The sequence below is a fragment of the Salvelinus namaycush genome, chromosome 4 (genome assembly GCF_016432855.1).
Source record: "Salvelinus namaycush isolate Seneca chromosome 4, SaNama_1.0, whole genome shotgun sequence".
Lineage (NCBI taxonomy): Eukaryota > Metazoa > Chordata > Actinopteri > Salmoniformes > Salmonidae > Salvelinus > Salvelinus namaycush.
Window position 1 is genome coordinate 55,480,795 of NC_052310.1, and position 22,837 is coordinate 55,503,631.

The 22,837-nt window shown below is 42.1% G+C and overlaps 1 protein-coding gene across 1 annotated transcript in view; it reads left to right on the forward strand.

The window, feature by feature from the left end:
- The window catches only part of lrmda (leucine rich melanocyte differentiation associated), a 397,635-nt gene that overhangs the window by 362,005 nt on the left and 12,793 nt on the right, over nt 1-22,837 (forward strand). The window contains exon 6 of the mRNA XM_038992019.1: nt 4,832-4,916. Within this exon, the coding sequence (XP_038847947.1) occupies nt 4,832-4,916 (85 nt within the window). The remainder of the gene's footprint in view (nt 1-4,831; nt 4,917-22,837) is intronic.

Genomic DNA, 22,837 nt, shown 5'->3' on the forward strand with positions numbered 1-22,837 from the left:
GGTTTTGGCTCTGCCTATCTGAGAAATACTTTATTTCCACGGACTTCACAGAATGAAGCTGAGACTGGTATAGGCAATGGGTGTCACAATGTTGGGTCTGAGATATATTCAGAACATACTCTACATGCCCTCATCTTCCCTTTCTCTCTCATGGTGATCTGTTAGAAGCAATACTCATTATTGCCTCAAGGTTTATCAGCATTTATTCGTATGAAACAGCAGAAGAGAGAAGACAGACAGTACTGGTGTGATGTATAATCCTGTATGGGAGTCATCTTTCATTATGACATTTAACAGAGCTTCCTCTGTCTCCCTACCTCCGCTCTCTCTCTCTCTCTCTCTCTCTCTCTATCACTCCCTCTTTCTCTCTCTCTCGCGCTCTTTCTCTCTACTCCCCCTCTCTCTTTCTCTCTCTCATCCCTCACTTTCTCTCGTTTCCCACTCTTATTCCTCTCTCTCTCCCTCTCTCTGTCTTTCTCCCTCACTCTCCATTATCAGAGAGAATTCTGCTTTCCTTCTCCCCAGCCTGTATTATTCTAAGCTGTGTTGATAACTCACACAGCACAGAGACTATAATGATGTGAACACTCAGCATATGCCTCTGGCCCGGCAAATTAAAACAATACTTAGCTTGATGAGCATACTACTCCGGCCAGCACAGAGAGGGAGGGAGAGAGAGAAGGGACACTCTTATATAGATGACACTGCAGCACCCTCATCTGCTCAGTGCAGGAACAACGAGAGAGAGAGACAGAGCGAGAGAGAGAGAAAGAGAGATAGAGGGAGAAGGGGGGGCGGCTATAATTACTTGTAGTTCGCAGTCCGCCTCTCAGAGTATGTTTTGAACATTAAGTATGTTTGCTTTTAGCGGTTATTGATGTGATCTCAGGCCCTCTTCAATCCATCAGTTTCTCATTTCTTTGAAGCTCATTTATGATCTGAATATGCAGCATTTTATTATTCCAGTTTGCCATGGGCCGATGAAGGCCTACTCTCAATGTAGCTAACAGGGACTATTGGTATTCACATACACAGTTATGACTTACCGACATGAGTCAAAACACATTCAAAAACATGTAATGGATAGATGTCCTTTTAAACAGCTGCCATTCGTTTCTATTTTAAATCAATGCAGACCGTGGTCTGGTCGTCAGGGCAAATGTCTTAAGCATCTGTGAGCACTGAGCAGTGACCCTACTAAATGAATGAGTCCAGTGGGCCTACAGTATGAGCCAACCCTTGGCTTTTGATTATGTTTGTGTAAAATCTTAAGGCTTGTGATCAAAGACTGGCCTGGTCGGCCAGCCGTTTTAAAGACAGAGGGAGGGAGAGGGGGAAGGAGAGAAGGATAGAGAGCTAGAGAATGGGGGGTAAAGAAGCACAGAAAATGAGAGAGGGAGAGAAAGAGGTAACGAGGAAGAGATATAGGACATAGATGAATAGAGAGAGAGAGAGAGAGGGCCCTGATAACAGCTGTGTTTCAGATCTAGTCCTCCATGAAGTTGGTTCCATAGGGACTCCCATCATCAGAGGCCAAGCAGCTTTCTCATCCCCTGTACGGGTCATAGAGTAAAGTGAATGGGGAGAGGCGGGGGAGTAGTGGGGAGGGGGGGTAAGAGGGAGAACTGTCTGATTAATGTTCTACGGGTGGGGTGGTGTTGTGGATAGGGAGGGAGGGGAAGATGGGGGTGTTTGATCAGTTGACGTGGCATGGTGGGAGGGAGGGGATCAAGGCAACGCTCTGATGTTGACAGGGGGCTATTTTTGGGGGGCAGCGCCTGATTGACGTCCCTGCCGACCCGTAAGGAGGAGCGACCCCAGAACATTGCTTCCTATCCAACCACTACCCCAACGCCCCCTCCCCCACCCCTCTCAGTCTGTGGGTGGTGCTGGTAATAACGTGGCTGGTGGGAAGATTAATTGTGGACAAGCAGCAGGATTAGGAGGGTCTTTGTGGGGCCAGGGGAGGAACAGGGGAGGGCCAGAGTCTGTGATCTCTCAGGCAGGACAGGAAATAAACCAGACAGGCAGGTCGCTCTGGGGCTCAATGGGCTGCCTCTCAAGCCATAGAATCAGAACTGGGTAGAACGGACATTCACATTCACTCTTATTCACTCCTATTCAAATCAATGGTTTATTGTTCTATTGGTTGTAATTCTATGTCTAGGACACAGACCTATTATGTAGTCAGAGCCCAATGACTGGGGGATGTTAGGATACTGCTGACACATTGAAGAGGAAAGGCAGACCTCCAGTACTGTTTAAATACTACCTCAAATAGTTGTTAGATATGGTACAGTAGAATACTACCTCAAATAGTTGTTAGATATGGTGCAGTAGAATACCACCTTAAATAGAGTGTTTACCTACCTATTTTGGAAAAAAGGATTGATAATATAAGGACTTACTTTACTCACAGTGGACAGTGACCAGTGTTTACTCACTACATCACTGGTTGTAAGATATAGTACTGTAAAAAAAAAAAAAAAAAAAAAAAAAATACTACCTTAAATAACTATAACACCCAAAAAACTGACCTCGAAGTGAAGTTTAAAGTATTATGTGGACAGGATATTTTGTGATATTGTAATTCTAATTTGCTCATCTACCAGTAAGTTATTGCACCCAGAACTCGTTGATATCATTTTGTCTGGAACTCTTCTTCTAGTAATATATAAAGCATGTGCTCACCAGCCCAGGCCAGCCTATGTACTGTAATGTCCTTCAGAGATCCTATCTGAAAGCACATTATGGGATCATTTTCAATTTACACCGCCAATGAAGAATATGTTTTCATTTAGCGTTGTCCACCTCTCTTGTTTCTCAAGGTTGTGCGTGGGGGCTGTAGACTAGGGAAACAACCACACAAGGGGAGAAATAGCAGCACTAAACCATCTCTAATATGTATTTGTCACATTGGTGTTTTGCTATGATTAAAAGCCCAGTGAATTCCTTCCTGTAGGAGAGGAAAGGAGGGTATTTCTGCAAAGGCATCAGATAGCAACATGTCAAGATAAACTGCCTGTTGAAACAGCTAAAAGTCCAGGGAACAGAAGACAAATAAAACAGGATGTTTCGCACCAAAAACCAAATAAACACTTTTGACCTGTTCAAACACACTCACTCTGAATATCAGTATAGTTTCTGTTGTCTAAACTCTGGGCCTTGCTGGTGGCCGTTCTGTTCTTGGGAGTAAATTTAACGTCCAACCAACCAATGTATTTTCAGTAGGTAGAGTTGGGAAATGTAGACTGTCACCACAGGGTTGGGTAGGTTACTTTGTAAATGCAATCCGTTACAGTTACTAGTTACCTGTTCAAAATTGTAATCAGTATTTTTGGATTACCCAAACTCAGTAATGTAATCTGCTTACATTCAGTTACTTTTAGATCACTTTCCCCGTAAGAGGCATTAGAAGAAGACAAAAATGTATGTTACCAATTGAACGACATCAATTGCAGGATAAATCAATGTTAAAGTTTACGTAGCTGGCCATATATGGATGTTATATTTTACTTTATGGGTTGGATATGTAGGCCATCGCTTTCTACTACATATAATAATATGATTAAATTATATCTTTACATTAAAAACCAAAGTCTATCAGAATTCCAGTCATTCCAATAAATGTTATACCTCTTGATCTTCAAGAATAGGACTTGGAAATATGGATGTATAGATTAGCCAAATAGTTTTACCTGAGCATAACCCCAAAACTAAGGACTTATTAGCCAGCCTTACTCTGTTGTTTATGATTTTGTTGTCATGGAGGACTGATTGGGCTCATTGATTCGATTTGAAAAATAAATGCTGTGCTCATGGAATGCCATGCTTTGAGCACTACTGAAAAGTGCTATTTCCATGTGAAAAATGAATGCCATATGCTGCATTTGCTATAGGCCTACTGTTTGTTGGTGACACTTTGATATCTTGATAATATGCAGCTGTTGCTGTTTAAAACAGAGCCGCCCACCTCTGTTTTGGTCAAAAGCAAAAATCCTTTCTGAATTTAAACGTAATCCTCAAAGTAATTTTCTAGTTTTTCAAAATTGTCTGTAATCTGATTACCATATCTTTGCTGGTAACGTAACGGATTACATTTACCTTTTTTGTGTGTAATCTGTTATTCCCCAACCCTGGTCACCACATAGACCTACATCACACTGAGTTACACAGTCTTTCCAAGAACACACCTAGTGTAAAAGAGCTGAGAACTCAAGAATCAGTGGATGTAAGTCTGAAACCTGAAAGCCAGTAGCAGAGAACGTTGGAGAGTCAGAGTGGTGGTGTCATGCCACCTGTTGGTGTGTAGTCAGATAGCAGTAGTAGTGTGTTAGTTAGGGCTAGGGTTAGAGGGGCTGTGGTTCATAGTGTGTGGTGTCTGCCCTTGGTTTGACCCCTACAGCAGGTCATGGCTCAGTAGTCATGAGGCCTTCCCCCATATAGACCCCCTCTAACAGGCCAGGAGGGGGACAAACCATCAAAGCCAGGGTCGTAGCGCCTACCTCTCCATAACAAAGTAATGAAACCTGCCCTGGCCCGGCGCTCCTTCCCTTCATCTGCGATAAAACAGGAATGGAGCTCCAACATTTCCTGTCTCGCTTCAATAGAATTTATGGCACTCGGACAATCAGTCACGGCAATGAAATCGCTCAACCCTTCTCTACTTCTGCATCTCTCCCTTTTTCTCTCTCCTTTCTCTTTCTCTCTCTCTCACTCTCTGCATCTCTTTCTCTCTCTCTATCAATGAATTTGTTTGATAGCTGAGGACATGTTTTTTCTTTTACACTCTAAATAGTAAAGTGTGTCTGTGTGTGTTTCGTTTCCCCAGGCCCCAGGTGACCCCAGGTCTGAGTGTTCCTCTATGCCCTACACCCCTCTACCCAGAGGCTCTAGAGACGGCAAGAACCACAAAGGTAAAGATTACACTCCCTTATGAGCCCTCTCTAGTCCTCACTCACATCAGATTTATTAGAGGGGGCATATACAATGTGGGTATATATATATATATATACACAAAGTACCAGTCACACAGTACCAGTCAAAAGTTTGGCCACAACCAACTCATTTAAGGGTTTTTCTTTATTGTTACTATTTTCTACATTGTAGAATAATAGTGAAGAGATCGAAACTATGAAATAACACATATGGAATAATGTAGTAACCAAGAAAGTGTTAAACAAATCAAATCAAACCATCTCAATTGTGTTGAGGTCGGGTGATTATGGAGGCCAGGTCATCTGATGCAGCACTCCATCACTTTCCTTCTTGGTCAAATATCCCTTACACAGCCTGGAGGTGTGTTGGGTCATTGTCCTTTTGAAATACAAATTATAGTCCCACAAAGCACAAACCAGATGGGATGGCGTATCGCTGCAGAATGCTGTGGTAGCCATGCTGGTTAAGTTTGCCTTGAATTCTAAATAAATCACCCCCACATCTCCTCCTCCATGCTTCACGGTGGGAACCACACATGCGGTGATCATCCGTTCACCAACTCTGCATCCCACAAAGACTTCTGCATTGAAATAAAAAATGTCACATTTTCAGACAAAAGGACAGATTTCCACCGGTCTAATGTCCATTGCTCGTTTTTCTTGGCCCAAGCAAGTCTCCTATTATTGGTGTCCTTTAGTAGTGGTTTCTTTGCAACAATACGACAATTTGATGAACAGTTGATGTTGAGATGTGTCTATTACTTGAACTCTGTGAAGCATTTATTTGGGCTGAAATCTGAGGTGCAGTTAACTCTAATGAACGTATCCTCTGCAGCAGAGGTAACTCTGGGTCTTTCCTGTGGTGGTCCTCATGAGAACCAGTTTCATCATAGCGCTTGATGTTTTTTCAGATTGACTGACCTTTGTGTCTTAAAGTAATGATGGACTGTAATTTGTCTTTGCTTATTTGAGCTGTTCTTGCCATAATATTGACTTGGTCTTTTACCAAATAGGGCTATCTTCTTTATACCCCCCCTACCTTGTCACAACATAACTGTTTGGCTCAAACGAATTAAGAAGGAAATCATTTCCACAAATTAACTTTTAACAAGGCACACCTGTTAATAGAAATGCATTCCAGGTGACTACCTAATGAAGCTTGTTGAGAGAATGCCAAGAGTATGCAAAGCTGTCATCAAGGCAAAGGGTGGCTACTTTGAAGAATCTTAAATATAAAATATATTTTGATTTGTTTAACACTTTCTTTGGTTACTACATGATTCCATTTGTGTTTTTTAATAGTTTTAATGTCTTCACTAGTATTCTACAATGTAGATAATAGTAAAAATAAAGAAAAACCCTGGAATGAGTAGGTGTGTCCAAACTTTTAACTGGTATATTATATATACACAATAAACGTGTACATCAAATTTATAAAACCAAGGTCAGGATGATCTCACATCCCCACTCTCTGATCCACACACTCATCAGACATATCAGAGAATAAGATAGCTGAACAAAATATGAACAACATATTCACAATAAATCCAGGCGCCCAAGTGTCGCAGCAGTCTAAAACACTGCATCTCAGTGCAAGAGGTGTCACTGCAGTACCTGGTTCGAATCCAGGCTGCATCACATCCGGCTGTGATTGGGAGTCCCATAGGGCGGCGCACAATTGGCCCAGCGTCGTCCGGGGTTGGCCGTCATTGTAAATAAGAATTTGTTCTTAACTGACTTGCCTAGTTAAACAAAGGTTAAGTAAAATAAATAAAAATAAAATAACAGCCATTGTCTTTATGGGTTCCTTAAAGGGTAAGCTCTTTGATAATACATATGAATATGCATGTTTTTCTTCTTATTGATTAACCGTAGTGAGAGAATAGTGGACTTGAGATTCATCTGGGATCATAATAGTGAATAATGGTCAATCTTCTCTCAGCTCATGTCTTTGAGTAGTTGATTGATCCTGAAATGTATCTAGGTTTTGGTTCTGATTTTGATTCTGATGTGAGGGTGTGTATATGTGAACCATCAATGATGATATGTTGATGCTAGTCATTGTTTAGGCCTTATTCTGATCTAATGTGTGAAAGAGATGACATGCTGTACCTCTGTACAGTTTAGATCAAACACATCTTTTTCTCATCATCATAAATCTATTTCTAAAGTTGCCCCAGTTTTAGCAGAAAATATATGTATTATAATATATTAATGAGAAGCATTTGTTATACAATTGCATTAATATCAAATGCATACATTTTATATGCATCTTTCTTACTGTAAATTATTCTAATAGCATCATTTAAAGTGTATAGGAACAGACATATTCTATTGTGTTGAATTGTATTATATTCTTAACTAAATGCACTGGTACATTCCTCTGTGTTGCTTGTCTCCCTCCACCACCACTTTGTTAGCTAGCTGCAGTAAGGCAGTCACTGTGCTGGCCAGGCTTGTAGTAGAAAGAAAAGGTGACCGGTTCTTTGTGTCTGTAGCGATGTTGTGTGAGTGGCCCTGAGGCCATTTTACCGGACCACACAGCAGGGCAGCAGGTTTAAACATGAGACATTCATCATGCTCTTTGTCGTCGCCATGCAAAACACTGCCGCTGTGATGCGCCCGACGCCATGGCAGCCAGCTCAAGAGGTCAACATTGAGCACCTCACACACATGGGGTCGCACACACACACATGCACACACACACGTACTCACACACACCCCTCCTCCCGTCCAGTGCCAAGGACAGATCTATTTCACAGTGGCTGACCAGCAGCTTTCCATGTGATGTAGGAAGAGGGACAGAGACAGTCCCAAATGGCACCCTATTCCGTTTATAGTGCACTACGTTTGACCAGGGCCCATAGGGACTAGGGTGCCATTTGGGACACAACCAGAGAGACCCTGTGCTTTGTCAACATCAGGCCGGCCAGGGAACAGTCCATTAAAAGGTGAGGGGATCTGACGTGAGATATTTCTCCCTCCTTCTTAGATCTGGGCCGTGGTGTGGTGACAGTCACCGTTTGTTATGTTTATGACGCGGGCGCTGCAGCCTTAGATAACACTGCCCTCATCTTCAAGCTTCACCTCCTCAGTCCGCCTTCAGCACGGCAGCCCACTTACTTCTCCATGCTTTTTAAACATACTGTATTAACTAAATGTGGGTGAGCCATCACGTTAACTTTCTGTGCTTTCTTACCTTCTACGTACTTGCACTGTGAGATGAGGACGTTTCCGTGGAAACTGTCGCACTATGTTAACAAAACTGGTACACTAACGTCGTTATCACTGTAGAGATTTTAGTATGGTTTACTATCATTATCATAATACTATAATATTATCATTACATGTTGCTGATAAAGTTCATTATCCCTTTGAATGAATCACCATATATTTGTATCAGTTATATTTAGGTGTGGTTTGATGAACCGTGGAGCAGGGATGTCTGTTTGTGTTAGCCCCTACATGGCCCTAGTTGGTGGGATGTAGCTAGGAAGTCTGACAGCCCCCTGTCTGCTGCAGAGAGAGCCTCTCTACACACACACACACACACACACACACACACACACACACACACACACACACACACACACACACACACACACACACACACACACACACACACACACACACACACACACACACACACACACACACACACACACACACACACCTGTATAGGGGCCCCAGAGCCCAGGTGCCACTAGTAATTACTGCAGTCTGGAGCTCTAGGGAGGGGCCAGAGCTGGCAGGTCAGTGCCCAGGGGGAGAGGGGTGGAGAGTGGGGATACTGCTCCAGGAAAAGCCCCTGTCTGGGGGTGGCTGTGTGGCGGAGTCAGCCATGGACACGACGAAAAGAGAGGAGACAAGGGAAGAAGAGGGTGGAGGGAGGGAGATGATGGGGGGAAAGAGAGCGACACAGAAAGAAAGAAAAGAAAGAAAGAAAGAGAAAGAGAGAAAGAAAAAAGAAAAAGATTTGGAAACATAATAGCGGAAGATAGAGGAGAGTGAGCAATGAAGGAGGAGAGGGCAAGCACGCTAGCGACTAAAAACAAGAGGGTAGGAGACAGGGAGAAAAAAGACGGGGAGACTGTGATGTGTCTTGGAGCAGGCCAGGGTGACACAGAGTGGAGTAGTGACAGGTCTAGAGGCCTAGGGAGCAGAGTCACCACTAGAGACCTTAGGATCCTCCTCTGCTGTCAGCTCTGGTTTTAGCTGTCTGCCAGGCTGGCAGTCGGAGATTCAAAGTACTCTTCCCAACGACACCTCTAGTACGGAGCAGAGCGCTGTTTCAAAATGACTCTCACAATCAGAGTATAAGACACTTCTAATAACATTGTGGATTTGATCTCCCAAAGAGAGGCCTCAGACTAAAGTTTGTCCTCGCAACATACCTAAAATGGACAAATAACTGAAATGTTAAAGTACCTAATAATAAATACCTAAAGAGTTTGAATGGAGCATTAGTCCATAATGGCTTACTGTAGTTAATAACGAATCAAGGCTGAGTTGTAATGAAACCTGTCAAACATAATGTGTGTGATGGTCTAACAACAACATTTCATTATCTGACGATATCATGTTCTCAGAGATGGTTCTAGAGTTTATTTGATAGATCTTAGTTATCTGTAGGCGTAAAACATCTACAGTACCAGTCAAATGTTTGGACACACCTACTCATTCCAGGGTTTTTCTTTATTTTTACATTTTTTACATTGTAGAATAATAGTGAAGACATCAAAACTATGAAATAACACATATGGAATCATGTAGTAAACAAAAAAGTGATAAACAAATAATATATATTATATTTGAGATTCTTCAAAGTAGCCACCCTTTGCCTTGATGACAGCTTTGCACTCTCTTGACTTTCTCGCAACCAACAACAAGCACTTATGATGCTACATATGTAATAGATATATTTCTGTACTGCACTCTACAGTTGAAATACACTGTTTTACTTCCCAGTAAAATTTACAATTATCTACATATTTAGGCTAATATATTTCTCAGGCATCAGCCACTGCTCTTTAATGGATCAGACTGTTTGATGTGGTCCATCCTTCACAAGTGACAGGCCTAAATGAAAGCGATCCCAGTGTATAGACTGCTAAGTAAACAGAGAATAAACAAAGAGAAATGCCATGAGCCATGAAGCCTAGCTCAATGCTTTCATTCTGGGACTGCTTCCAGCTGCTTAGTATGTATGTATTTTAAATGGTACACAACTGCTATTAAAACCCCTGGAGGAAAGCAAGGCTTCAAAGCCTTCAAACCCCCTCACTTACTCAGACACACACACACACACCCACACACACACACACACTGATGACACCCATGGGAATTCTCACGCTTGCTGTACAGTTCACTTTTTTACACGATGGGGCGATCTGTAGATATACAGTTCTCAATAAACACGTGCACGCTCACAAACACACACACACGCCCCACACACACACACACTCCCTCACTACCAATAAGGGGGGGAAACGGGACCGCATCCAAACTAAGAGTAAAGTGTTATACAGTCGAAGCACAACAAATACACAAACATCTGGAAGCGTTCAGAGCAGAGCAGCAGAACCATTAGGGGGAGAGTTGGGTTTTGCCAAAATGGGGAAATGATGAGGAATGGGCTGTCAGGCCGCGCTGGAGAGACAGGGGAGAGGCCTGATGACAGAGCTCTGGATGAGAAGTACTGAGTGGGAGGGGGGGGGGGGAAGGGGGAAGGGGGAAAGACAGAAAGAGAGAGAAAGATGGGTAAGGGAGAGGTGGGAGAGGGAAGAGAAAGATGGGTAAGATAGAGGGAGGTAAGGGAGAGGTGGGAGAGGGAAGAGAAAGATGGGTAAGATAGAGGGAGGTAAGGGAGAGGTGGGAGAGGGAAGAGAAAGATGGGTAAGATAGAGGGAGGTAAGGGAGAGGTGGGAGAGGGAAGAGAAAGATGGGTAAGATAGAGGGAGGTAAGGGAGAGGTGGGAGAGGGAAGAGAAAGATGGGTAAGATAGAGGGAGGTAAGGGAGAGGTGGGAGAGGGAAGAGAAAGATGGGTAAGATAGAGGGAGGTAAGGGAGAGGTGGGAGAGGGAAGAGAAAGATGGGTAAGATAGAGGGAGGTAAGGGAGAGGTGGGAGAGGGAAGAGAAAGATGGAAGTAGGGGACATAGAGAGAAAGGGGGAGGGATAAGTACTGTATATTCGAGCTCAGCAAGTCCTAGAGAGGTATACACCGGCTGGTAGCTATCGCTCCCTCCACCCCTCTCTCTCTCCCTGCATTATCAGACAGCTGGATGGGATGGATCACTAATGCTTGATAAACTGATATTGTTGAGGATGGATTAGTCATTATGAAGAGGGGCCCTGGGACATTATCACTGTTTTTGCAATTTTTGTTGTTGGAGCTTATGGAACGAGACTATGATTTAGATAAAAGACCAACTCCATCTGTGCTTCACAAGCAAAGGATGATGACAACATCACTAACATTGTTAAAATACAGGCATTCATTTGAATGTGAATAGGCTGTCATGAAGTCAGTCTATTTACCACAAAATTAACTTTCAAATGAGCTCACTAATGATTTATCCTAGGTTATTTAGACTGTGTGGTAAAGTCCTTGATACAACAATCCTGTTTGTCTCCATCATCGCCTTGCCTCAACATAAATAAATTGCTAACTTTCTATTTGATGTTTGTTTCACGACCTTAAGCAAATCTACCTAAAAAAAACACACCTATCCCTCAGTTGATAATATTCCCTTTATCTTTGGCATAGCCTTGAGTATGGAAATGTTTGCCATAAACCTCCAGTGATGGAAGACAGAACACTCCTGGCAGGCCCTATTAAAGGTTCTGTACGTGCTCTCAGAGACGTTTAACTGCGTCTCATAATGATTGTAGCAGGACCGTTTCTCCCCTGATAAACATCATTCTTAAACTTAAAGACCAATGCTGGCCGCCACCATTACAGAACCAAATCTGTTGTTCAAATGGGAAATATGGATACAAGCATAGAGAGTTTAACTATTCCAAGTCCACTTGTATTCCACAAGAAGTTGAGGAAGTTTGTGGATGACCTATGCTCCCCTAGGAGGAACAGTGTTGAAGTCAAGTCAATCCACTGTGTATGTCTATTGCAAGGCATACACGTACTGTAGGTTTACAGTACGCCCTACAGTATTCACTGTCTGTGTATTAGGTGCAGTATTATGAATGTCCTAAGGACTGTATGGAGGCTAAATGAATACCACACACTGGAACAGACGGGTGATTCCACGCCAGTGGGAGCGGAAAATATTTCCGATTGTTCTGGCAATTCTAACTTAGAAACTTCATTAGTACATGTTTGACATGCTTTTACATTTCTATCACAAACCCTTTTTAGAGCCACAAACTGTACATGATACAGACAACACCTTGTTGTCATTTTACTCCTTATAGTGGGCTCTATCATATGGAGTATGTCTAGAAATGAGCTTAATCAAAAAGGCTGATTTTGAGATATTTATATTCATATTTTTTATGTTGAATAAATGAATGTGAAAATGTGTATTTCAGAATCTAGACATACTCCATATGATATAAGAAGTATAATGACACCAAGGTGTTGTCTGTATCATGTACAGTTCACAAATCATAAGGTCTTACAGGAGGCTTTTATAGGTCTAAAAAGGGCCTAAAATGGCCACTTTCATCAGGATTTTCTCGTAAATGGTTTGTGATACAAATGTAAAAAGCATGTCAAACATCCTTCCTCCCAATGAAGTTTCTATGTGAGAATGGCCAGAACAATCGGAGATACCAAAAATATTTCCCTCTGTCGGTTGCGTGGAATCACCCAGAACTGAACTGCCTGAACTCTCCATAAAGTTAAATGTTTCTTGAGCACATGCCAATTCAGGGTAGTTCTACTTTTTGTCTTGTGTCTATTATAACCAAGTAGCTGATAAATTAAAACATGTGGATTTAGTCCTATGGAGCTCCGAGATCCTACCAACGAAACACTTTCAGAATTCTGCGTAACTGGATAATGTGTACGAAGAATGACAAGTGAACTATGTTGACTAAGGTTGCTTCTATGGGTTACACACTCTGAGACACACTGACTATACAAAGACATATGGCTTTAATCCCCAGATATGAGTTCATAAAAGCCTCTCACAAGTAATTGTCACCGGACCAAGTTTTATATCCTTGGAGGTGTTTGCCAGTTTGTGCGGCTGAAGAGGTGCTAAGGATCAGTTTTATAATGAATTAGTCTTTTGTTGCCATTAAAGATATGGATATAAAATGTGCCAATAACTCACAACACAGGGACGTAATGAGCTCTCATAAAGAAAGAGATTGCCATCATGCTTGCTTATATCCACGTGCATATTTCAACCTCCGGGCTACACTTAGATTGGATATCTAAACTATATAATGGACGAACAGGGAGGATTACTTTTCCCAACAAAATATTGTGTAGTAATCACGTTCGCTTTGTGATGCCGTGTACCCTCATATGCTTTTGGTTTCCAAAACTAGTTTATGTAGGTTAATATGTTTTAATGATCTGGAGTCGGCTTGTAGGATCATTTCTTTAGGTCAACAACTGGTAAACATGTTCTCAGGTTAAGGTAATAGGTCATGGGTCTGTTCTTGTGCGGTGAGAATCATGTTGGGATTACTATTACATTTAGGTTTGTTTTTCATTCAGTTTGAAGACATTGTCTCCTTTCTATTTTGAATTGAACATACATTTTTTACTTGGAAATACGTTACATTAGGTCCTACAAGTGTTCTGTGTCTTACAGCCTCAGGCACACAGCGAGCAGCTGCCAGCCATGTATATCTGCTCTTCCTCTGTGATGCGCGGCTCTGTTGCCTTTATCAGAGGGAGATGATGTGATGTTATTCTTCCCAGGAGTGGATTGGCTCTGCAACATGAATAGCCATTAGTGCAGGGCTATGGAGATGGATGAGATGAGGGAAAGCGAGGGAGAGCGAAGGGGAACCGGGCCCTGAAATCCCTCACCGCATGTCTAAAACACACCATACTCCTCTGTCCTCTCCTCTTCTCGCTGGGAGAAATGATGATGAGAGCTCATTTTTGGAGGCAGGCCCTGAATATCCCTGTTATTATTATAGAGAACTGGAACACACTGGGGTTGCGTCCCAAATGGCACCCTAGTCTCTATGTAGTGCATTACTTTTGACCAGGGCCCATATGGCTCCGGTCAAAAGTAGTGCACAATATACAGTGCCTTCAGAAAGTATCTACACCCCCTGCCCTTTTCCACATTTTGTTGTGTTACAGCCTGAATTGTATTGTAAAAAAGAATAGAATATGTTTCTAAACACTTCCACAGTAATGTGGATGCTACCATGACTACGGAAATCCTGACTGAATCGTGAATAATGATGAGTGAGAAAGTTACAGATGCACAAATACCATACCCCCAAGACATGCAAACCTCTCACCATTACAATAACAGGGGAGGGTAGCATTTGGGGGGGGGGGTATGATATTTGTGCATTTTTGGGGCGTACTGTATTACTTTTGGTTCCCTAATTCCTAGAGGAAAACCAGACACGGGGAGATGAATTCACCTTTCAGCAGGACAATAACCTAAAACACAAGGCCAAATCTACACTGGAGTTTCTTACCAAAAAGTCAGTTAATGTTCCTGAGTGGCCGAGTTACAGTTTTGTCTTAAATCTGCTTGAAAATCTATGGCAAGACCTGAAAATTGTTGTCTTGCAATGATCAACACCCAATTTGGCAGAGCTTGAAGAATTTTGAAAAGAATGGGCAAATGTTGCACAATCCAGCTGTGGAAAGCTCTTAAGTGACTTACCCAGAAAGACTCACAGCTGTAATCGCTACCAAATGTGACTCTTACATGTATTGACTCAGGGGGTTGAATACTTACAGCTCCGGGGGAAAGTATTTGCGCCCTTTCTGATTTGTTCTATTTCTGCGTATTTGTGATACTTAATGTTATTAGATCTTCAACCAAAACCTAATATTAGATCAAGGGAACCTGAGTTTACCAATAACAAGAAAAATATAAAGTATAGAAAATCAGAAAGGGGGCAAACACTTTTCCACAGCACTGTATCTAATCAAGATACAGTATATTAGTGTTTTATGTTTCAGAAATGTTTCAGAAATGTTTGAATGTTTCTTTCACTTGGACATGACAGAGCATTTTGTGTAGATCGTTCACAAAAAATGACAATTAAATCCATTTGAATCCCACTTTGGAACACAACAAAATGTGTAAAAAGTCAAGGGGTGTGACTACTTTCTGAAGGCACTGTCGGGAATAGGGTGCCATTTGGGACACATCCTGGAAGTCACGGGCCGTTCTTTCTCTCTGTTAGACAGAAGGCTGGGGCTCGGCTAGATTAAAACCTTCTTAACTTCACTGACAGTTTCAACTGCTGAACTCTGCTCTAAACTGCTTTGAGAATACAGCTTTCTACCAAGTGTCATTTTCTTTCAGTTTGCAGATGGTACTCTCCTCTCTCTCTCATTCTGAATAATTCTGTTTGTGCTAGGTTCGGGGGAAATGTCAGTGACACTATTGTTTTTACCTTGCTGTTTGATGTAGTCGAAGGAGTCTCTTGAGGAGCTGAGTTCTGAAAACTGATGTTGAAAGTATACAGGTAGAACTTCAAGTGGAAAGATGACACCGTCAAGTTTTGTGTCAAGATTTTTTGGGATTTCGTTTAAAAAATATTTAATTTAGAAGATATTTGTTTATTTTTTTCCACTTTGTGAATAATAAAAAGTTAATGTTTTTCCTTTTTGATATTTCATCTTAATAAGATGTCTTTAAGTCAAGTGGAAGATGTGTTGAATTTGTTTTGACTAAAATACTATAAACAGTTTGAGGATGGTGCCACTTAAGTTTAGAGATCAAATGAAATGTTTGATTCAAGAAACTGTTATTATTTCAACCAAGTACACCAACAAAAAATCTGAGTCCTACTGATCTCCATATGCATCTGGTGGGATAAGATAATGATCTGTACTGTATGTACAATCTTCTTTACCATTCATTGTACAGATAGATCACCACTTCCAACAGCGGTACACAGCATATGGCTTGGCTTATGGACTTAAAGGGACATTTCAGAATGTTTCAGCTTAATTTTCATCAACCTCCTATGGTTTCTATGTTTGGTAGTAAAACAGATAGAGGAAGATATGTGTTTCCAATGACATCATCAGTGTGCATTGTGTGATTTTTAACCAATTATGAGTTGGCATTGCCTACTAATTGTCTACTAATTGGTTGATGATGTCATTGGAAACACTTCTCTTCCTGGATATTTTTTACTACAAAACATAGAAACCACAGGAGATGATGAATATGAAGTAGAACATTTTAGAAATGTTCCTTTAATACTCTCAGCAGTGTTGGAACACCAATCCTCCTAAATCTTTACCTGCTGTGACCATTACAGACAGGCCAATGTTATTTACACAAGTACAACACTCGTAAGTGTGAAACAATACCGGGCCGTCTACTGAGAAACTGTCAGGGAGATAGACAGACAAGGACATGAGTTCTTGCCAACCTAGGCCCAGGCCCAGCCCATTCTGCAATAACATCCCTCTAGTACTTCTGGATCTGATCCAATTCCCAGTATCACTGGTCAGTTTCAGTGACAGCGAATTGACAAAGCATATATCAGCCCGAATGGATAGGCAACATTGCTGTTAGAAACCAGCTCTGAAAGCAGATTGCTTACGCAAGTCAAACTATTATTCATGTTCCACTGTGATTTGTGACTGCGACCGGGGACATCTGAGATGTGGTCTAGTGTTTCCCAGCATTACTTCTAGTCCCTGCCAGAAGTTAGCTAGCGCAGGTCTGCAGCGGTTTTCTCTCCCTGGTTTGGAAACACAGGAGTCCATCAAGGTAATTTATGACAGTGGAGGCTAGCCAGATGGTTTGGATATTTTTACAGCAGGATCGATGGAGGGTCCTCCAGTTTCTCCTGTGTGAAATGGATGGCTCAGTGTGTAGTGTGAACCGCTGTAAGGGCCTTTTTACCCATCACGAAGAAGATGAAGAGTTTCTAATGTGTTAGCAGATGCTAGGTCACTTGTCACACTGGAGGGAGAGAGGGATCAGAGACCAGTGAACTCTGCTGGCATTATTAACGTCATCATACAGCTAGGTCATTGGCAATTAATGTTTATGTAGAGTTGTTTATCACATAAAACATGCTAAGTGAACAGCCATGAGTTTGTGAGTTTGAAATGTTTAACTCTAATTTGATTTTTGTAGCCTGATTTTGTTTGAATGAACTGTGAATTCATTCAGAGTTACCTTCTGTAATTCTAGATTAATGTAGTACTACTTGTCAATCACACTCACTAAACGCAAGACGAAAATATGTCTTAAATCTAATCAGGTTAGCATGTCTTTTTTAATGCAATCGGCTCCCTCTCAGTTAATCATAATTTGGTGGTTTCTCTTACCCAATGGATAAAGGACATCACCATGCATTTTTGTCATGCTCACTCATAAAAGTCATCAGGCATGCAGTATAACAATCAGAGCTTTGAGAGAGGGAGGGAGGGAGCATTGTTAATCTAGTAGCTACACAGCTACTGTACATGAAAGAATGATTATAGAGGCTTGTTGTTAAGAGCAGGAGTACATTTATAAGTGACACATCAGCCACAACACCTTCATTTAAAGACAGAATAGACACACACAGACACACGCAGGAACACACACACACACACACACACACACACACACACACACACACACACACACACACACACACACACACACACACACACACACACACACACACACACACACACACACACACACACACACACACACACTGCCATTCCCAGCTCAGTCTCAGTGCTCCAGAGCTAATGTGGTGGAAGGAGCTCAACTCATCTGTCAATTACAGCGAGCTCCATTGGGCCGTTGTCTAAACAGTTTTTCTCTCTGGCTGGTGAATCCAGTGATTTATTGTCAACTGGCTCGGCTTCAATATACAATCAGCAGACACTAAGCTGTGATGTCTGAACACAAACTATGGTGGGAGTATCAGCATAGCTCACATTAACTGCCATGTGGATTATTCATTGCATCAGGGGCGACGTGAAACGCTCGTTGGGACCCGTTGCCTTGGAAAGAGAGGTGGTCCATCATCTAAAAATGCTAAATATCTTCGCCTCTATTTGTGCTTGGCTCCCCTACTTAACAAATCAAAGGGGTGTCCTATTTGACTAACCAAGCACTCGTGCCCAATGTCAATGTTTAAGGAGGTCGGCCCGGTCAAATGAAGTACTTGAGGTCAACTGGTTATGGGTTATGAGGATCAGAGCCTATTTCATCGAACAGACGTTGGCATTTTATTATATGTCTTGGATTAAAATAGGTAGCTTGAGTTACAGGAGGAAGTAGCAAGTATTTTACAATGCTCACCAATATCAACATTCCTGCTTCACCACAACGAAGAGAGAGCGAGGCCAGTTGAACGGTACAACCTTTTAATCTGTCACAATGATTCGCTGACGAAATGGGTATAAACGAAAGGAACAGGTTTCACTGTCACTTTAATATGAGCAGACAAGTTATTTTACTGTCATATTTTGATTGGTAGATTGTTTCTGACATGTTGTGTCACTGCGAGAGGATTGGGTTGACGTCTGAGTCATTTAGGTCAGATTATTGAATTTATTCCAGATTGCTGGGATTTCTAATGACTGCTTTTCCAATTCCCCCCTTTACCTAAGGATACAATGCCTTTTCAGAACCAAACCTTGTGATTGACCTTGATTATATATTAACTGGTAGATGATATCTGCATTTAAAGGAGCATTTCACCACTTTTTAACCTCATATTCATTATCTACAGCAGTAAAAACGGCCGCATTTTAAGGTGGCTCGGAAATCACTGTGTGGGGATTTAAGCTACCAGCAATGTTAACCAGTAACTGCTAAAACAAATACTGAATGAAAGTCAGGAAAATAATAATGACTTTAGGGGTGTTAGGGGCTTAAGTATGGAATGATATGAGTACTTCTGAAGGCCTGGATACTTTTCACAGGGGGTTGCCTCCTGAGAAAGACCAAAAAACCTATCTCCACTTGACACCATTAAACCAGTGCTAACTTGCAAACCCCATGAGCTATAGGATCAATTTTACCTCCTCTAGCTACTCTGATCTAGTATTTAGGCATTGTCTGAGGGCGCCAGGGGAAACCCTGATTCAGGGGTAATCGGATGGGGGTGGAAAGAGGAAAATGGCATGAAATTAGATGAATTGGAGTGAACACGCGTAGGGAATGTCTCGCGGTGTGGTGGTCTTTTGTTCACGCAGTGTGACCCTGAGATGGAGATGACTTCGGGATATGACTCTGGGCTGGGCTGGCCTAGCATGTGTTTTTAATGCGTTTTGGCACTTGTATCGACTCTTTAAAAAATATGATCACCAATTTATTTTTCATATAGATTTACACTAGAACAGAGTGTAGATTAACATTTTAAAAAGTCCAAGATTTACATTAGGTTTAGGATTTAAAAAAATACTATTTACTTTAAGGGTGTTTTTAGAAGACATCCTCCACAGAAGAAAATTGTATATTATATTTTTGTTTTCAGAGAGCGCTAGGAAGTACGTTGGTACTGTAGCAGGCAGGCTCTAGATCCTATTGGTGGGTCTGAGCAGAGAGGAAAGAAGGATATGAAGATAACCTTGAGAGAGATAACAGAACCTCGGGCCCTTCCTTTAGTGCCTCACACTATTGCTAACCCACTATGACATCTTGGCCCAGGAACTTCTCAAGCCACTGATATACAAACAACAGCTGATATCCACTGAACTTTAAGCAGTGCTTAGAGGCAACGCCCTAGCATTTGTTTTAATCTAATTTTAGATGTTTTTCTCTCTGATACAGCAGATCATCAATTGTGTTGTTCTTCTTTTTGTTGTTACTATTAGCCGTTTTGGCTAAGCAGTTTCCAAGCCCCCACAGGGTACAAATGAACCGATCAAAGGTATTAGCGTTGTGATGTGCGCTCGATAATATTTAACTTCATTAATTCCCATACCCTGAGCTGACATCCAGCTCCTATTAAGGTATGAAATCTCATCCTCCTCAACCCCTCCATCCTCTCCATACCTCAGCTGGTGCTTGTGGTGCAGTCAAGCAGATAATACCCTGTGAGCTCTGAAACATGTACCATTATAATTAGCTTTGTCAGGTCCTAGCCCTGCAACCTTCATGCAGATAATATGATAATATGTCTTCATAACCACCTGACCTTACATGCTCAATATTTCTCCTCTTATGAAGATTACATGTCAATAAAGTAATTGAGTCCCGGGGTGTGTGGCAAGTGAAGATTTAGGTTATTGGACTTTTGGTGGGCAGTGATGAACGAGAGTTATTATTCTACCTGTCAGAGGATGTGCAGGGGGCTGAGGACAGTCCGAGGATGTCAGGGGTAGGGAGAGAGGGAGGGGGGAGATAAGGAGAGAGTGAATGAGAGGGGGTGAGATGCGGGAGAGAGGGAGGTAAGACAGAATTTAAGAGAGAGAAAGAGAGAGAGAGGAGTAAGGCAGAAGAGGAGAGAAGGAGGAGTCATTCTTCACAGGGAGGGACACATAGACAGTTAATCATCCATCCCTTTATCCCTCCATCCCTCTCCTCCCTCCATACGGCGGAGGGATATGTCATGTTAATCAAGAGGAGTAGGGTTACAGTCAAGTTATCTGCGGTACGGGAGGCCAGGGGGAGGAGATCCACACTACCATCACAACCCTATTATTCCCTCTCCTTCCACAGCCATTGGCTGGAGCGGCATCATCTGTTTTCATTCTGTAGGATCCCTGTCATAGTGTGGTTTCCCATCAATTCTAGACAGCATGCAACATCACTTTGTTTCTACTTAAAGTATATTAGCTAGCTTCTGCCACCTAGAAACATTAGCAATAGCTTTTGTGAAAGGTTTTCAGCAAATTATTTATAGTTCAATGAACATTTCTGCTCTATAAACACATCATATGTTTATTATTGTAATATTTTGCCCTTGAATAAGTCATCAGATGTGATGTGCTCAAACAAAATACAACAACATAGACACAATGTGTTAAATAGCATACAGCTGTAAGTGCCTAATCCATCCCTACCACCATGGTCAAACATGAATACAAGGGACAGAAGAAATGAGAGGTGAAAATGAGAGAGTGGTCAGCGTGATGCCTGACAAAGAGAGTTACTCACCAGTTAAACTGACACAAGAGAAAGGGGGGAGAAAAAGAGAGACAGAGAAATATATTTTACCATGTCCTTTTGTATTAAGCCTGGAGATTGATCTCTTCCAGTCAGATGAAGGCCTGATGTGAGTGATCCAAGCCCTCCATCATTGTGACACGCTGCTCTCGGCTAACACTCACCCATGTTGATGGGCACACCCTGCACCACGAGGGCCCTGGCTGGCCAACCTCAACCTACCTTTTCCTCCTTCCATCTCTTTCTTCCTCATCCCTTATTTTATTTCCATCCCCCTCTCCCCTGTTTTCTGTGCCAACCTTCCCTCTCACTACCTCTCTCTTTCTTCCTCATCCCTTGTTCTTTTATTTTCAGTCCCCTCCATCCTCCTTTATCCCCCTCTCCCCTGTTTTCTGTCACCATGTCATGTCGGATCAGTGTTTGGCGAGCCAGCCAGGATGTAACAGGAGCCCCAGGTAGAGAGCTGCCTACCAGGCATCATGATCACAGCTGAAATGAGGATAATAAGGATAGGGTCCCAGGGTGGTAGCCGTGGCAACAGTGGCACAGACAGGCCAGTCACTTAGCAGCACCAGGAAGTGGAGTAATAAGTGTTGTGGTGGGTGTCTGGAGGGCCAGGGGAGAGTATGAAGAGAAGGAGCTGACTGACGCATGGCCCCTTACGTCCCCATCGGTGAGGCAGGTGCTGCCAGTCGGGGGTCCAGGGCTCGATGTGTCCGAAGGGGACTGTTGTTTCCAGCGCCTGCCACACGTCAGATTACTATTGATATGTGTCACTGTGGAGGCGGCCAGGCGGTTTGTTTAAGAGAGGGCTCAGGACAGCAGCGGTCAACTGGTAATTCATGTCTGGCCAGCAGAGAGAGAGATGTGGTTGTAGGAGGAACTGAACCGGCTGACAGACATGGGTATGAGAGGGAGGTCAGAGAGAAGGCAGGGCTTTGAAAGATGGTTCACTGATCACGTATGATGTTAATTCAAAGTGTTTATTGAAATTTGAGTAGTTTTGTCTTTTTAAGTTGTCGAATGACACAAGTGGTAGTTTTTTTTAAAGGTCCCAGTATAAAAACAGTAATGGTAACTATTTTATATTGTTAACACAACATTTCATGAATTTTAGTAGTCATTATCACATTTGCACAGTTGCATATTTTCTCTCTGTGACAATTGACCCAATTGATTGGGTAACCAATCGCAGCGCTCCAATGGAAAGCAACTGTCATCAAGTCCGACACCTCGGACAAGCTTACATTTCAATTGCATGAAAGCCAGTAAGGGCAGTGGGAAAAACAGAGAATTTTCTTTAAAATAAATTTGTTGTTTAATTGGCTAAATATTTGAACAGTGCACCAGGAGTACATGCTACTTTGATTCCTGTAATGCAGAGACTGTTAACGGAGTACTTTTCTAATCCAAAATTATACTTTTTTACATTGTTTGGTATCTCAGCTGGTTAGCTAGCTCTCAGTTTCATTGACCACCAAACATTGCTAACGCTAGCTAGCCAGCTAGCCACTTAATATAACTTGTTTTCTCAAAATGTGTTAGCTAGCTAAGTTAGCCATGTTATGAATACAACTCCTATCTGCTGTTGACATCAGGATACGATTCGAGGGCAGTTAGCACCAAAAATGCTTAGTAG